General features: G+C 48.4%; 1 protein-coding gene across 1 annotated transcript in view; it reads left to right on the forward strand.

Moving 5' to 3' along the window:
- Phlpp1 (PH domain and leucine rich repeat protein phosphatase 1) overlaps positions 1-18,062 on the forward strand; it is a 201,505-nt gene that overhangs the window by 97,159 nt on the left and 86,284 nt on the right. The window contains exon 3 of the mRNA XM_004654634.2: positions 4,325-4,450. Coding sequence (XP_004654691.2) covers positions 4,325-4,450 — 126 coding nt within the window. The remainder of the gene's footprint in view (positions 1-4,324; positions 4,451-18,062) is intronic.

The following is an 18,062-nucleotide window of genomic DNA, read 5'->3' on the forward strand; positions in this document are numbered from 1 at the left end:
CCTGTTACCACCACCACAGTCCCGATGGTGGGCGAGCCCCCAAGTTTCCTTGTGTGGTCACTGTGAATGCTTTCTCCCTTAGGCTTCCTGTCCGTTTCTAAGAAACCACACGCCCAGTTGTTCAACACAGATGACTTTCAATGGTATTTCAAATCATGTATCCTTCGTTGTTTAGAAATGGAGTTAAATCTTTGAATATTGATCTCAGTTCATGTTGCGCAATCCTGCTACGTTATCTTGTTACTCGATAACTCTCTTGAGTTTACTGTGTGGCTAATTTCATTTGTTCAAATGAAATTCTTTCTTTTTCTTTCAGCAGAGTGTTGAATAGAAGCAGTATATACTTCTCAGGTCTGAAAGGGCAATGCTTCAGGGAAATCTTGCGGAAGAGGGGGCGGAAAGAATGTCAGAGTTACATGTTGGGTCATGATTTGCAGAGACATTTATCATACCAATAACTGGGGGCTAACTCCACAATGCACGACCCATTTTCATTAACAAGGAGGGTCTAATGGGAGGGGTAGATCACAGCTGAGCCTAAATAATGGTACCAAACTGCCTGTATTTACTGAAAAGAAAACTAATAAATTAAATTAAAAAAAAAATGAAAGGGCAATGCTTCATCATCAACATTGATACTTGCCTGTGGTTTCGATGATTCCCTTGTCAAGCCAGCATAGCTAACGCTCCTAAATGACAGCGTGCCGTCCACGCACTGCTGGTTGACATGTGGTCACTGTTGTAGAAAGACCTTCTGTACGCTTGGTTTGCAGCATGTCTGTACATGAACGGTGGCTGTAGAGTGACGGATGTTACAGTTGCTTGTGCACCACCCACGTGGGGACAGTCGTACGGCTCTCTTCATGTGCCAGTGTGACCCCTACTTTCACAGAGCCAGTAGTAACGTGAACTGTGTGTCACGTTAAAGCACCTCTTTCTGAGGTTAATTCTCTTTGTTCTTCATATATTTTCCTGTTGCTGGGTTTTGATGCAACATTTTGTTGAAAAGAAATACTTGTGACTGAGGTTGCCTATGCGTTTTCCTCTCTGTTGCTATTTTAATCTGGTTTAGATGATGCTGGCTTCAGAGAATAGGTTTGGGAACTTCCTTAATGTCCCCCCCCCCCCGGGCATGATGGCACATACCTTTAGGAGAAAGAGAATTGGGGGGCATATAGAGACAGAGAATTGGCATGCCAGGGTCTCAGCCACTGCAGTCAAACTCCAGACGCGTGCCACCCTGTGCGCATGTGCAACTTTGCACACTCGCGTCACCTTCATGCGTCTGGCTTACATGGGACCTGGAAAGTTGAACATGGGTCCTTAGGCTTTTCAGGCAATCAGCCTAACTGCTAACCATCTCTCCAGCCCACCTTCCTTAATTTTTGTTAGGTGGGTATTAGTACAAATTTGAAATGAGCATTGTCTTGAAATTCGAGTAAAATTCACCCTATGAAATCATATAGGTCTGTTTTGTTTGAAAAACAATTATTTAAAAATACTTTTTAGAGCCAATGTGGTGGTGCACACCTTTAATCCCAGCACTTAGGAGGCAGAGGTAGGAGGATCGCCAGGAATTTGAGGTCACCCTGAGACTACATACTGAATTCCAGTTCAGCCTGGACCAAAGTGAAAATCTACCTCAAAAAACTAAAAAAAAAGAAACAACAAAAACAAAGAACAAACAACTTTTAGAACATTAGCTTTTAACTCCCTTGATTTATTTTTTGTAAAATATATCTTTTCTAAGGATTTGCCACAAATTTGTCTTTTCTTCTTAAATTTTATTAAAAAAATCATGTATGTATGTATGTGTGTGTGTGAGAGAGAGACAGGGAGAGAGAGGGAGAGAGAGGGAGGGAGGGAGGGAGGGAGGGAGGAAGGGTGGGAGGGAGGGAGGGAGGAGAGATTGGGTGTTCCAGGGCCTCCTGAAGCTGCAAATGAATTTCAGACACAAATTTCTTTTACTTGTGTGTCTGGCTTTATGTGAGTACTGCTAATTTGAACCTGGGTCGTCAGGCCTTGCAAGTGTCTTTAAGTACTGAACCATCTTGCCAGCCCTATTTTTTTATTTTTAAATTAACTTATAAAGTAACGGGTTTTCTTATGGCATTTTCATGCACACACTGTCTTGGTTTGTGTATAATTCTCTAAAAATCTCTAGTGAGTTTAAAGCCTGTTCTTTTCATTGTTAATATTTTTTGTGTCTTCTTGGTAGATGTGCCAGAGGATTTACATTTGTGTTTGTTTGTTTGTTTGTTTTTCGAGGTAGGGTCTCACTCTAGCCCAGGCTGACCTGGAATTCACTCTGTAGTCTCAGGATGGCCTTGAACTCATGGCAATCCTCCTACCTCTGCCTCCCAAGTGCTAGGACTAAAGGCATGTGCCACCATGCCCGGCTGATTTACATTTTTTAATTTTTCAAGAATCACCAGTCTTTGTGTTGTTTTCTGCTGTGTGGCTTTTACCACCAGTTTCTGCTTTTTGTCATTACTTTCATTTGGCTTTGAGTATATTCAGTTTTGAGTTTTGATTTTTTTTTTCTTTAGGTTGTTAACATTCATGCTATGCAAATTAACTTCCTGCTTTCATTTTAAATATAAGTATTAAAATATACAAATCTATCTGCTTTTGTTGTATAAAATTTTTTAAAATGCTATTTATTTGTATATGTGGGCATGCCAGGGTCTCTTGCTAGTGCAAATGAGCACCAGATTAACCTGGCCCCCTTTTTTACACCAGGCTTATATAGGTGACTTGGGAATTGAATCCAAGGCCACAGGCCTCAGAAGCACCTTCAGCTACTGAGCCTTTCCTGCTCCATCACACGGATTTTGACATGTGATATTTTACAGCTTGTCTAAGATTTGTAGGTTGTACTTTTTACTGACGAGATGTTTAGAAGTCTGTATTTAATGAAAGTATATCATTGGTGGGGTCTGGACTTGTAAGTTCAGAGGTAGAGCTCAGCTTAGCATGAGCTTAGATCAAGCCTCAGGACTAGGGAGAGAAAGAAGTGCCATTTAGAAGTATACTGTCAATTTTCTAAACATACATGGAGTTTTATTTTTTTTCATTTGGTTTTAAGATTTTGGGGGGGCTGGAGAGATGGCTTAGCGGTTAAGCGCTTACCTGTGAAGCCTAAGGACCCCGGTTCGAGGCTCGGTTCCCCAGGTCCCACGTTAGCCAGATGCACAAGGGGGCGCACGCGCCTGGAGTTCGTTTGCAGAGGCTGGTAGCCCTGGCGCTCCCATTCTCTCTCTCTCCCTCTATCTGTCTTTCTCTCTGTGTCTGTCGCTCTCAAATAAATAAATAAAAAATTTGGGCTGGAGAGATGGCTTAGCGGTTAAGCGCTTGCCTGTGAAGCCTAAGGACCCCGGTTCGAGGCTCGGTTCCCCAGGTCCCACGTTAGCCAGATGCACAAGGGGGCGCACGCGTCTGGAGTTCGTTTGCAGAGGCTGGAAGCCCTGGCGTGCCCATTCTCTCTCTCTCCCTCTATCTGTCTTTCTCTCTGTGTCTGTCGCTCTCAAGTAAATAAATAAAAAAAAAAATTATAAAAAAAAAAATTAAAAAAAAAAAAGATTTTTTTGAGGTAGGGTCTCTCTGTAGCCCAAGCTGACCTAGAATTCACTCTGTAGTCTCAGGGTGGCCTTGAACTCATGGTGATCCTCCTGCCTCTGCTTCTCGAGTGCTGGGATTAAGGTGTGAGCCACCACACCGGCTAATTTTTATTGTTGATTTCTAATTTAATTATGCTTTGGTCTGAGAAGAGAGTTTGTGTGATAATGACCTTTTGGACTTTTTATACATATGATGTGACATTAGCTTATGGTCATTTTAGTAAAGGAAATAATAGGAGTTTGTGTAATAACAGGTTATTTTATTAGATATTTTTTCTAATAGTGAAGAATTACTGGGAGTGATAATTTATTTATTAACTACGTTACCACATTATTATAACTCAAAAGTTTTTGTGATAGAGATTTTTTCACATTTTTCAATTTTGTTTAAAATAAAGTTTAAAAAATTAGTTCAGAGTAATACACAAGTCTCTTATTAAGTAAAAGCCCTACTAACAGGAAGCAAGACCCCTTATTGTGAGGTAATCTATATATAAAATAAGAAAGGGCATCTGTAGCGTACTTAAACAGAAAAAAGGAAAAAAGGGGAACTCCAGTGAAGCGGAAACTCCCCTTTGACTGCCTCATCCCTCCCGCGAGCTGGTCGGGTGCAGGGCCGAGAGTGGCGGAGGGGTGTGGGTGGGATTGGCCCCGCCGGCGTCGGCGCTCACCGCTCTGTCCTGTGCTCCTTCTCGTTCTCGCAGGTGGAGGAGGTGAAGCGGCACCAGCACTGCCTCGCGCTCAGCTCCACGGGCCCCTCGAGCCAGACGTACTGCATCTGCCTGGACACCTTCGCCGAGTACCTGCGCTGGCTGCGGCAGGTCTCCAAGGTACCGACCGGCCCCCCGCGCTTCCAGAACCTCGGCCACACCCCCTTCCTGGGCCCCAGTGGTTGGCAGCGTTGAACGTCCTTTCATCCCCTCTGCCCCTGGTACCACTGAGGAGTTGCCAGTGTTCAAGCTGAGTATGGCTGAAAAAGAGCCTTTTAAGATGGCTTTATTATTTGCCAGGTTTTGCTAATCCTTAAAAGAATTCGGTGACTAGACTGAACTGCAAGTACCATAGAACACCCTTAGAATTGTTGTGGAGCTCCCTCCTGCTCCAGATCAGCTGGGTACCTACCATTTCCCTTTAACCTTTAGTCTGCCTCACTGAATGATTTTATTTTTATCTTATTTTAGCCTGTGCATATTTCTCTGATCGCCTGAGACCATTATGTCTCACAGAAAAATGTACCTTTGTGTGTCTGCACATGTGTATGAACAGGTGTACATGACAGAATCACATTGTAAGGAAGGTGAATAAATGCTGACTTTCAGATACTATGTGAGACCATATTTTTGCATCTCATACGATGTGTGAAGTGATGTGGTGGAAAGCTGCTTGGAGTGCTTTGTTTTGGGGTGTGTTTTTTGAATAATGAGACCTCACTGGGGTGCACAAGCATTGCAACAGGATTCATGTTCATCTTTTTGAGTTTGGAATTCATTTGCTTCCCAAGTCAGTGGGCTTCATGTTGCTGTGTGATCTTGTCAAGGGAGTCAGAGATACCAGTAGAAGAGGAGAGTACAATGTCTAGAAAGTCTTTCTACAATAGTGACCACTTTGAACTAGCCACTGAAACCTGTTCTCCACTGATGTGACCTCACTTGGGGCAGGAGTTCCTCCCTTCTGGAAAAGAGGAGGTGACGACTGGGGGAAGCCCTTCATCAGTAGGGATGAGCACGCCAGCGTCTTCCCTTCAGGCTCGGGTGGAGGAAACAAGTATATCTGCCTCGTTGTTTCCAGAAATGCATCTTGTGGTTACAAATATTAGAGACAAGTATGAGATGATGTGCTTTCATACTTAAGTGACCTTGCCGGGGTGTGTGTGTGTGTGTGTGTGTGTGTGTGTGTGTGTGTGTAGAGGCCAGGAGGTCATGTCAGGGCCTCCCTTAATCATACTTAATCATACTCTACCTCATTTTGGGGAGAGTCTGGATCCCTCCAATTCAGCTTGACAAATTTTCCAGCAAGCCCCAAGGCCTACCTAGTTGTTGAGTTACAGGAGGAACCACTGGGCCCAGCTTTGCACTTAATACGGGGGAGCTGAGAATCTGGACTCAGATCCTCAGCTAGCTGGCATTTTAGTGACTGGTTGTGCTTTTGTATGTGCTCATTATTAGTGGTAAACCAGCTGCTAACATCCTGGTTTATTCAGAATAAAACACTAAAATACTGTCAAAAGCACATAAATGTCTTGCTATACAGAGACTATGTAGAGAGATACAGAGATATAGAGAGACTATAAGAGATAATTTTTTTAAAATTTATTGTTACCATGTATGTATTCGTGAGGTCAGAGACCAAATCCCAACTGTCGATCCCTGCCTTCCTTCTTGTTTTAGACTGGGTCTCTTGTTCACTGCTGTGAACACAGGCTGGCCAGTCCTCGAGCTTGCAGGATTCTCCTGCCTTTGCCTCCCCTCTTGCCATCGGAGGACTGGGATCGCAGAAACTCACTGCTGTGCCTGACTTCTTGTGGGTACCAGGATGTGAACTCAGGTCACAGCACTTGTGAAACAACTGCTTTACCCATTGAGCCATGTCCCCAGCCCAAGATACTGGCTTAAAAATGTATATGTGTATATGCATTCATGTATGCATGCGTAGTACGTACGTATGTGTGTATGTATGTATCTATCCATCTGAGAGAGTGAGTGAGAGCAGGTGAGCATGGATAGGTATGTCAGGGCCTCTTGTCATTGCAAGTGGACTCTCCACACACATATCACTTTGTACGTATGGGTTCACATGAGTACTGGGGTTGGTAGGCTTTGCAAGTAAGCACCTTTAACCACTGAGTCATTGTCCCAGTCCCCTGATTTTTTTTAACTTTATTTTTATTTATTTATTTGAGAGAGAGAAAGAAGGAGAGAGAGAATGGTCATGTCAGGGCCTCCAGCCACTGCAAATGAACTCCACATGCATGTGCCCCTTTGTGTATCTATCTGGCTTATGTGGGTTCTGGGGAATCGAACCAAGGTCCTTTGGCTTTGCAGGCAAATACCTTAACTGCTGATCCATCTCTCCAGCCCCCCAGTCTCCTGACTGAAAAAAATAATTATGTATGTATGTATGTCTGTATGCGCATGCAAGTGTACACGCATGTGCATGTGCATAGAGCACCAGGCTCCCTACTGGGGTGGAGGGCTTGTGTGGCTTGCTGTGGGCACTGGGAGTTGGACCCAGGCTGGCAGGCTTTGAAAGTAAGCACCTGTAACCACTAAGCCATCTCCACAGGGCCCCTGATTGGCTTTTAAATAAATTGTTTTGTTCTGGAGTAATTCTGTACTTTCAGAAAAGTGCAGAGGTGTGCAGAGTTCCTGGCACTCCTTGTTAGGGCCCTTAAACATAGTTCCAGACACAGTTGTCGAAACCAGGGAATCAGCACGGTAGCGCGCTACTCCAGACCGAGCCCCGGGCTTCTCGCCTCGTGCTACTTGCCCTGTGGCTGCTTTTCCGTTGCACCGTCTCATTCAAGGTGGCCTGTGGTCTTTGTATGTGTCTCGTCTTCTCTGCTGTGTGTGATGTTTATTTTTCATAACCATTGGCAGTTTTCAGGAATCCTGGTGAGTTATGGAATGTCCTATATGGAAACGCTTTTCATCTTGTAGACAGAATTCAGAGCAGCGAGCGCAGTGTAGGCCAGGAGTCAGCTGCTTTCCACTCACTGAAGCCAGTCAGAGGTGTTGATTCCTAAACAGCCAGGGTAAGGAACGGTGGCAGGTGACATGTGGCAGTTTCTTTTTGGAACAGTTACAGCAGAGAAATGAAGAGTTCTGTGTCATTTTAAAGTCAGCAAGCAAGTTACCGAGTTACAGCCAGGAGGTGACAGAGCTGACTTCCCTGAGCTCCTTCTGGGGGTCTGTGTGCCGTGCACTGGGGACTAGCATAGAACCAGCCCCTCCCCTCCCCCAGGTTAACATGAGGGCTGTTAATTCAGTACAGCCAAGAAAGAAATTATAAGTACTCATAATATGACGTATGGGATGGTGGAGAAAATATCCTTTTGCTCCTGAAAAGTAAATAGACAAGAACGACACGATCAAGCACTCACGTGTACTACAAGATACTAGGAAGGGACCTGGGGGAGTGAAGTGACATTTAAACAGAACCTTGAACGGAAGAAGTCTGTCATTTGAGGATCTGGGTGGACATGGCCTCCTGGTAGAGGCTGAGGAGTTTAGAAGCCCCAAGACTTCCAACACTGAGTGTGAAGTCAGAGACAGGCAGAGAGATCAGGACAGGCAGGGGTGCAGGTTGGGAGTGTGGATTCTCGTGCGAGTGTAAGGGCCAGCCGTTACAGGAGAGCTCAGGGAGGCAGGGGTCTTGGGTGGCGGAGCACGCCTAGGCGTTTGCACTTCAGTCGAAGCCACATGGGCCTTCCTCGGATAGGCACAGCTGAAGCTGACCGTTAGCGGCCTCCTCCTGCTTTTGCTGGGCTGCTCAGGGTCAGGTGCAGGTCCTCCTGCTGGTGAAGCGAATGTTCTCAGCCCGCTGAGTGTCTTCCGGACCAAACATTAACAGTTACGTACAGCAAACAACGTTTCCAGGAGAGAGCAGGAACTTGAATTAATTGCCTTGGATTGTTATTAATTAGAATTAATGAAATTGAGAGCTTTAATGTCTGTTCCTTCAGAAAGCTTTGACTGTTTGGAGTAGCTGCACAGGGTGGGCGTAAGGAGCCGAGTGTCAGGAGGCACGTGTGATCTGCCACCACCTGGCTCTGTGGCCGTCCCTGAGTGTTCAAACCCGAACTTGTCATTCCCTTTATGGCGTACAGAAATGCAGGGGGAATGGATTACACTCACACAGTGAGTGGATGTGTATCTGTGTGTATGTCAACGATGAGAGAGAAGTAAAATGATTGCATGCCACCATCAGTGATCCAGCAGTCTTTTTAAGAAAAAGTGTTATCTGCTTGTCTGCTTGTTTTCAGCAGTAGGGAACATAGGGTTAGTTTATCTGAGCCTAAACCTTCTGCTGCTTCTATGCCTGTAGGCTTTTTGGGAAAGGGATAGATTTTTTTTTTTTTTTTTCCTCCTGAGAAAGTGGGTGGAGAACAGAAGAGAGAACATTTTACAAGAAAAAGTCCAAATGCAATGTTTTTTCTTTCTGTAATCTTAAAAGCCAAAAACATACTTCAAAATTTTTTAGAATGATGAAGGGTGTAGCTCAGATGTAGATCGCTGGACCACAGTAGTTGAGGTCTTGGGTTAGAGATCCAACACTGCAAAAAATATTTTTTTTTCTAGAGAAATTAGTATGTGTGATAATATGTGTGATAGTAATGAAGAGTAAACAGTTTAAGAGGGTCAGTAGGAGAAGAGAGTGAAGGAAGAGGATTTGAAAGGAAAATAAGTGAGCAACAGAAAAAAAAATCTGAATTTTGGATTGAAATCCAAGCCACATTAGTAGGGCATCTAGAAAAAATAACAATTTTTTAAAATCAAAATAAACTAGATAAGTAATTTTCAAAGGAAAGTTCTTTATTTTCAGCATGTGTGTCTGTATTTTGGCTTCAAGAGAAGTGTGCTGTTGGTTCATTTGGTTTGGGGAAAAATTGTAAAAATAAAACTATTAATTAGATATGTTTTTCCAATAAGAGTTTCTTACCTTTAAGATTTGGTCTTAGAACTTAAGGCCTTAGGGGTCGCTGTGCTGGGTGTGGTCAGGACTGTTGTGTCAGGTGCTGTGCTGGGTGTGGTCAGGACTGTTGTGTCAGGTCTCTGTGCTGGGTGTGGTCAGGACTGTTGTGTCAGGTCAGTGTGCTGGGTGTGGTCAGGACTGTTGTGTCAGGTCAGTGTGCTGGGTGTGGTCAGGACTGTTGTGTCAGGTGCTGTGCTGGGTGTGGTCAGGACTGTTGTGTCAGGTGCTGTGCTGGGGGTGGTCAGGACTGTTGTGTCAGGTTGCTGTGCTGGGTGTGGTCAGGACTGTTGTGTCAGGTGCTGTGCTGGGTGTGGTCAGGACTGTTGTGTCAGGTCAGTGTGCTGGGTGTGGTCAGGACTGTTGTGTCAGGTCAGTGTGCTGGGTGTGGTCAGGACTGTTGTGTCAGTTCAGTGTGCTGGGTGTGGTCAGGACTGTTGTGTCAGGTGCTGTGCTGGGTGTGGTCAGGACTGTTGTGTCAGGTCAGTGTGCTGGGTGTGGTCAGGACTGTTGTGTCAGGTCAGTGTGCTGGGTGTGGTCAGGACTGTTGTGTCAGGTCAGTGTGCTGGGTGTGGTCAGGACTGTTGTGTCAGGTGGTGTGATGGGTGTGGTCAGGACTGTTGTGTCAGGTCAGTGTGCTGGGTGTGGTCAGGACTGTTGTGTCAGGTGGTGTGATGGGTGTGGGTCAGGACGGTTGTGTCAGGTCAGTGTGCTGGGTGTGGTCAGGACTGTTGTGTCAGGTCAGTGTGCTGGGTGTGGTCAGGACTGTTGTGTCAGGTGCTGTGCTGGGTGTGGTCAGGACTGTTGTGTCAGGTCAGTGTGCTGGGTGTGGGTCAGGACGGTTGTGTCAGGTCAGTGTGCTGGGTGTGGTCAGGACTGTTGTGTCAGGTCAGTGTGCTGGGTGTGGTCAGGACTGTTGTGTCAGGTGGTGTGATGGGTGTGGGTCAGGACTGTTGTGTCAGGTCAGTGTGCTGGGTGTGGTCAGGACTGTTGTGTCAGGTCAGTGTGCTGGGTGTGGTCAGGACTGTTGTGTCAGGTGCTGTGCTGGGTGTGGTCAGGACTGTTGTGTCAGGTGGTGTGATGGGTGTGGTCAGGACTGTTGTGTCAGGTGGTGTGATGGGTGTGGGTCAGGACTGTTGTGTCAGGTGCTGTGCTGGGTGTGGTCAGGACTGTTGTGTCAGGTGGTGTGATGGGTGTGGGTCAGGACTGTTGTGTCAGGTCAGTGTGCTGGGTGTGGTCAGGACTGTTGTGTCAGGTCAGTGTGCTGGGTGTGGTCAGGACTGTTGTGTCAGGTGCTGTGCTGGGTGTGGTCAGGACTGTTGTGTCAGGTCAGTGTGCTGGGTGTGGTCAGGACTGTTGTGTCAGTTCAGTGTGCTGGGTGTGGGTCAGGACGGTTGTGTCAGGTCAGTGTGCTGGGTGTGGTCAGGACTGTTGTGTCAGTTCAGTGTGCTGGGTGTGGTCAGGACTGTTGTGTCAGGTGCTGTGCTGGGTGTGGTCAGGACTGTTGTGTCAGGTGGTGTGATGGGTTGGGTCAGGACTGTTGTGTCAGGTGGTGTGATGGGTGTGGTCAGGACTGTTGTGTCAGGTGGTGTGATGGGTGTGGGTCAGGACTGTTGTGTCAGGTGGTGTGATGGGTGTGGTCAGGACTGTTGTGTCAGGTCAGTGTGCTGGGTGTGGTCAGGACTGTTGTGTCAGGTCAGTGTGCTGGGTGTGGTCAGGACTGTTGTGTCAGGTCTCTGTGCTGGTGTGGTCAGGACTGTTGTGTCAGGTGCTGTGCTGGGTGTGGGTCAGGACTGGTCTGTCAGGGTCATACTGTTAGGTGTGGTCAGCTGCAGATGTTAGGAGGAACTCCTTTGGCAGGATTACCATGTTGGGTTTGAAGTCATTTCTAAAATATTAACATGTCATGTGCCCAAAAATCCATAACCCTCCTGTTTTCTGTCTGCCTCTTGTTCTAGATAGGTGTGTGCATGTAGACGCTGTCAGCTTGGCAGAAGCGTGGCGATGTGGGCGCCTGCAGAGGGTGGGTGAGGGAGAGCAGGGCTGCCCAGGCCCTATAGCAGACAGGTGCCTCTGTGGACCTGTCAGGCTGCCTGACCTCGCGTGGGCTGCGGTGCTGAAAGTGTGGTCTCTGGAGAAAGTTGATTGGGCCTGTCTTCAAAGTTGGTCTGTCTTGTGAATCTTTGGCTTATATCTAATATTTAATTTATTTCGTAGTCACTTCTGTGGCAATAATAGCCATTCAAAATCTGTTTATTTCATGGAAGCTTAAAATTGGATTCTGGTAACTGGTTTAGCATTGTATACATGTGTTTTTAATTTCTGATTTTGTTCGTTGTTTTAAAGATCAGGTCTTGCTGTGTTGCTGATGCTGGCTTGTGCATACTGTGTGCTGCTCCAGGCTGGCCTCACATTTATGGCAGTCAGCCTACTTTGGTTGCCCAAGTGTTTGCAGACATGAGCTGTGCCTAGCTTTGTCTTCCCAGCTTTTCCTCATGTGTTAAATATTCCGAAGAGGTAATAGCATTGTCACAGTGACTTGTCTCTTTACCTGGCTGCCACACTGAGCAATTTGTAGCCACTGAGGTTTCCTTGTATGGTCACCCTCTTTCTCCATCTCTGTGATACCAAAAACCTGGATGTCTGTGCCACAGATATTTGTGTACGTATACACAGTGAGAACTCTTTCTCTCCCTACAAATGTAATTACAACCCTCTCTCTCTCTCTCTCTCTCTCTCTCTCTCTCTCTCTCTCTCTCACACACACACACACACACACACACACACACACACACACGCACGCACTTCCTGCATTTATAAATCAGTATTACAAATGTTTCACTTTCTCAAGTATCTTCTTCCCTAAATAACATAACGCACGGTGCCGGCACGCATATGCAGCAGCTGTGGAAATGGGTGCGGTGCAGGTTGCTCTTTCATGTGTCCCTGAGGCAGATCGCATGCTTTAAGTACCCATTAGCTAAATGAAGTTGAAAGTAGTGCACTGTTTGGCATATTTGAATTTGAATACTAAAATGAACAACTTGAAAGTGATGGAATCCTAATGTTATCAATACAGGTTTAATAACTGGAAATGCTAGGGAGTAAACATGTTTTGGATATTTCTGATTTTTGGCATATCTGCACATACATAATGAGATGCCCTTAAACCCAGAACTTATTTATGTTTCATGTACAACACACACCCGTAACCTCGTGTTAATTTGATACAGTATATTTAGTGCCCCTGTAGTTTGGGTTGCTACCCATCACATAAGGTCATGTGTGGAATTTTTCACTTGTGATCTCTCTCTCTCTCACACTTCCAAGAGCACTTCACACTGTGTCATTTCAGGTTGGCCTGTGCTGTATCCAATGAGACCCCTGTCCCTGCCTCTGCTGTGGGCACAAGGAAAAGACATGACTTTTTTCTGAGGGCCTTGCGGATGTCAAGCCTGGCTAGGTTAATTGATTATAACATAAGGACCCACTTAGTGTTGTAATTTCCAGCCTCAGTAGGTCCCTGTAGCTTGTCTGTGTGTTCTTTGTGCTGGTCAACAGCTGATATGTCACAGTTGGAAGTGGACTGTGTCTGTCATTGTTGTTACTGCTCCTGGTGTGTAACTCGTAATAAAGTCATTTTTTGGGTGTTGTTGTTTGGTTGGTTTTTAGAGGTAGGGTCTCGTTCCAGCCCAAGTTGACCTGGAACTCACTCTGTAGTTCCAGGCTGGCCTTGAACTCAGAGCAGTCCTCTTACTTCTGCCTTCCAAGTGCTGAGATCAAAGGTGTATACCACCATGCCCAGCTAGTTTTTAATCACTTGTGACTGTGTGTGCATGTGTGTGTATGTGTACACATGAGCACACACGCACACTAAGATGTCTTACCACTACAAACCAATGCCCATCTGGCTTTATGTGGGTAGTTGGGGAATTGAACCTACGCCTACAGGCACGCACTTTTAACTACTGAGCCATCTCCTCAGCCCCAAGTTGTAATTTTAATTCTAGGCTACTCGTTTGAGAAAGAAAGCCATGACTATGGAGCTGAAGGCCAGGCTTCATGCTGAATTGAAGATCACATGCAATGATAAGCAGGTCCCCCGCCCCTTAAATAGGAACTAGACCCATGGTGAGTCACAACTGAACTTCAGAGCATGCTGTGGAAACTGCTCTACCGTCCAGACGTGAAGAGCCCTGACCCACAGGTCACTCTTGTGCAGTAGCCCGAGGGAGGGTCGTGTCAGCGTAGGTAGTTGCATGGGACCCTTTCGTGTGACTTGTACCTTTTGTATGTATTTGACCTCCTACTGTGGGCGTCATGGTGGGGAGGGGCTGCTGCTTGTCCGCATGGCCTGTCCCTTGTGCTGAAGGGACTGTGCCAGGGGTCTGGTACTGCAGGTATTGCCAAGGTGCCCAGGCACCCTCACTTTGCATCTTCCACGCATTCTAGGTAAAGAATCAAGGGCCTTGGATCAAGGACAATCTGCCAGTCCTGTAGTAGAATCTGGAGTGGAATTAGGGGTCTGATGGATGTGGAAACCTGCTGGTGTCTTCAGGAGCTTGTTCTTGTCCCACGTCTGCAGTGACATTGTTGGGACGGACTAGACATGTAGTATGCGACGTCCTTGGGCGAAATATGAGTGAGGAAACAAGCAAGCCAGGTCTCGAGGGGACACTTAGAGCTCACCACAGAAAGGAGGTGGCGTGCTTGCCAAGGCTCCCCTGGCTTCACGCAGGGACTGGGCTGGCCGTGGGCTTGGAACAGAGAGCACCAGAGTAGACGCCTGAGGACAAGTGGCCTGGCCCTGTGCGTTATCCCTGCTAGCCTGGCTTGGTTTTCTTGTGCAAATCTGACTGTGAATTACCAAATACTGTAACTAACTTTCCAATGTAGTAATGTTTTTATTATAGAAAAATGCATGTTATGGAGTCTTTTATTACAGATATAATAAGGAATTTAGGGACCTTAGCAATTCTGTTTTCAATTTAAGTCAAATATGAAATATTTTAGATTGTATTAAATTTTGTTTGTTACACATAAAATTATGATCGCATTAATAGCATTATTATTTCTGAATAGTTATAATTATGCTTCATATACTCCTCATTCCCCAGGTAATTCCCTTCTCCCCATCCCCAATGACTTTCGTTTCTGAAATTTAGTTAATGCGTCCCTGAGGAAAGGTCTTCACTGCAGCCGTTAGTCATTTCAGCCTAAAAGCTACTTACATTTCATTAGTGTTTTAGACTCCAGTTTGCTACCGGTAGCAGCCTGCTCACGTGTGTGCCGCGTCCTAGCAAAAGGAGGCACCTCCGTGTTGCTTCAGGCCATCACCTCCACACCCTTACCTCCACACCCCCACCTCCACATCTTCACCTCCACACCCCCACCTCCACACCCTCACCTCCACACCGCCACCTCCACACCCTCACCTCCACACCCTCGCCTCCAAACCCTCACCTCCACACTCCCACCTCCACACCCTCACCTCCACACCCTCGGCTCCACACCCCCACCTGCACACCCTCACTTCCACACCCTCGCCTCCACACCCTCACCTCCACACCCCCACCTCCACACCCTCACTTCCACACCCTCGCCTCCACACCCCCACCTCCACATCTTCACCTCCACAACCTCACCTCCACACTCCCACCTCCACACCTTCACCTCCACACCTTCACCTCCACACCCTCACCTCCACACCCCCACCTCCACACCCCCACCTCCACACTCCCACCTCCACATCCTCACCTCCACACCCCCACCTCCACACCTTCACCTCCACACCCTCACCTCCACACCCTCACCTCCACACCCCCCCTCCACACCACCCCGCCTCCACACACCCCCACCTCCACACATATCCACCTCCACACCCCCACCTCCACACCCCCACCTCCACACCCTCACCTCCACACCCCCACCTCCACACCCTCACCTCCACACCCCCGCCTCCACACCCTCACCTCCACACCTCCGCCTCCACACCCGCACCTCCACACCCGCACCTCCACACCCCCACCTCCACACCCTCACCTCCACACCCTCACCTCCACACCCTCACCTCCACACCCTCACCTCCACAACCCCACCTCCACACCCTCACCTCCACACCCTCACCTCCACACCCCCACCTCCACACCCTCACCTCCACACCCTCACCTCCACACCCCCGCCTCCACACCCTCACCTCCACACCTCCGCCTCCACACCCGCACCTCCACACCCCCGCCTCCACACCCTCACCTCCACACCCTCACCTCCACACCCCCACCTCCACACCCCCACCTCCACACCCTCACCTCCACAACCCCACCTCCACACCCCCACCTCCACACCCCCACCTCCACACCCCCACCTCCACACCCCCGCCTCCACCCCCCCCTCGCCTCCACCCCCCCTCCCCTCCACACACCCTCACCTCCACACACCCTCACCTCCACACACATCCACCTCCACACCCCCGCCTCCACACCCCCGCCTCCACACCCCCGCCTCCACACCCCCGCCTCCACACCCCCCGCCTCCACACCCCCGCCTCCACACCCTCACCTCCACACCCCCCGCCTCCACAACCCCACCTCCACACCCTCGCCTCCACACCCCCGCCTCCACACCCTCGCCTCCACAACCCCACCTCCACACCCTCACCTCCACACCCCCACCTCCACACCCCCACCTCCACACCCTCACCTCCACAACCCCACCTCCACACCCCTGCCTCCACACCCCCGCCTCCACACCCCCGCCTCCACCCCCCCTCGCCTCCACCCCCCCTCCCCTCCACACACCCTCACCTCCACACACCCTCACCTCCACACACATCCGCCTCCACACCCCCGCCTCCACACCCCCGCCTCCACACCCCCGCCTCCACACTCCCGCCTCCACACCCCCGCCTCCACACCCCCGCCTCCACACCCCCGCCTCCACACCCTCGCCTCCACACCCCCGCCTCCACACCCTCACCTCCACACCCCCGCCTCCACACCCCCACCTCCACACCCTCACCTCCACACCCCCGCCTCCACACCCTCACCTCCACACCCTCACCTCCACACCCCCGCCTCCACACTCCCACCTCCACACTCCCACCTCCACACCCCCACCTCCACATCCTCACCTCCACACCCTCACCTCCACATCCTCACCTCCACACCCCCACCTCCACATCCTCACCTCCACACCCCCACCTCCACACCCTCACCTCCACACCCCCACCTCCACATCCTCACCTCCACACCCCCACCTCCACACCCCCACCTCCACACTCCCACCTCCACACCCCCACCTCCACACTCCCGTCTCCACACCCTCGCCTCCACACCCTCACCTCCACACCCCCGCCTCCACACCCTCGCCTCCACACCCCCACCTCCACACCCCCGCCTCCACACCCTCACCTCCACACCCTCACCGTGGTTCTCTGGCTTCCTCCCTCCTGCCTTCTCCACCCTCCCGCGTTCTTCCTTCAGCGACGTTGGCATTGGGGTTGGCCCTGCGGTTTGCCCTGACCAGCAGAGAGCACAGTGTTCCTTTCTTGAGCTTACTTGAATTCTTTGGATCTACCTGGACGTTCATTATGGCAAGTGGAAATGTGCCCTTCGTGTTCTCAGTGGAGCTCTGGAAACGTTTTTCTGTCACATTTTTATAGAAGGCCAGTTGTGGTCTGTACTACTTTAATAAGTGCTTTAAAATACATGTTGACTTTGTCTATGTAATGTTATTGCTGTTACATTCTGTAGCTGGGCAAGGTAGGTTACACCTATAATTCCGGCACCCCAGAAGCTGTGGTAGAAAGATTATTTTGAGTTCAAGGTCAGCCTGGGCTGCAGAGTAAATTCCAGGTCAGCCCAGGCTAAAGGGAAGCACTGCCTCAAAAAAAGAAAAAAAAATTGTGTGTGTGTATAATAAAATGAATAAATTTTAAGGAAGGAATTTAAAGTTACATTTTAAAATTACTACATGTTATTTTAAGATTAGGAAGCCTCCTGAACAGTAGTTGCCAAGAAGATAACATTAATTGTAATTCCTTAAAACAATGGCTGTAACAATTATTTGGCATGATATATGTAAACATTCGTTGACTTTGAATTCTAGCCATATCAAATAGCACGAAGTTCACAGGCTTCGAATTCAAGATTTAAGAGACCTTTGTAAGGTCTGGTTAGATGCTCTGTAGGTAAGAGTGACTGATGTGTAGGCACAGAGACCTCAGTTGGACCCCTGTTGCATACATAAAAAGCTGGGCGTGGTCATGTACGCATGCAGCTACGAACTACAGCTCTGAGGGGCAAAGACAGAAGAGTCTCTGGGCCTCATTGGTCAGCCGTTCTAACCAGACAAAACGGTAGGTTCAGGTTCCATGAGAGACTTTGTCTGAAGGCCATAAGGCAGAAGAGCAGTGGAGGATGACACCCAACATCTTCCTAAGGCCTCTGTATGTGTACATATTTCTTCACAGGCATTTGCAACAAACACTCATGCCCACATGCTACTTCCACACACACAACCACCAAAATAATCTTGCAGACTCCTAGAACAGCCCCATCTGCAATTAAAACGGCTGTCCATGGTTTTCCAAATGATTGTAGTACCCGATGAGGTGGTTCTTTCTTGGAGGACTTTATTCCTATAGCCTTGACTGAATGAGTGCCCTTTTGTTCTATAGAAGATAAGTCAGCTCCCTCTCCCATTTGCTGACAGCTAAGGATCGTAGACTTTCCATGGTCTTCACGTCCCTGCCCA

The sequence above is a fragment of the Jaculus jaculus genome, chromosome 15, assembly GCF_020740685.1.
Source record: "Jaculus jaculus isolate mJacJac1 chromosome 15, mJacJac1.mat.Y.cur, whole genome shotgun sequence".
NCBI lineage: Eukaryota > Metazoa > Chordata > Mammalia > Rodentia > Dipodidae > Jaculus > Jaculus jaculus.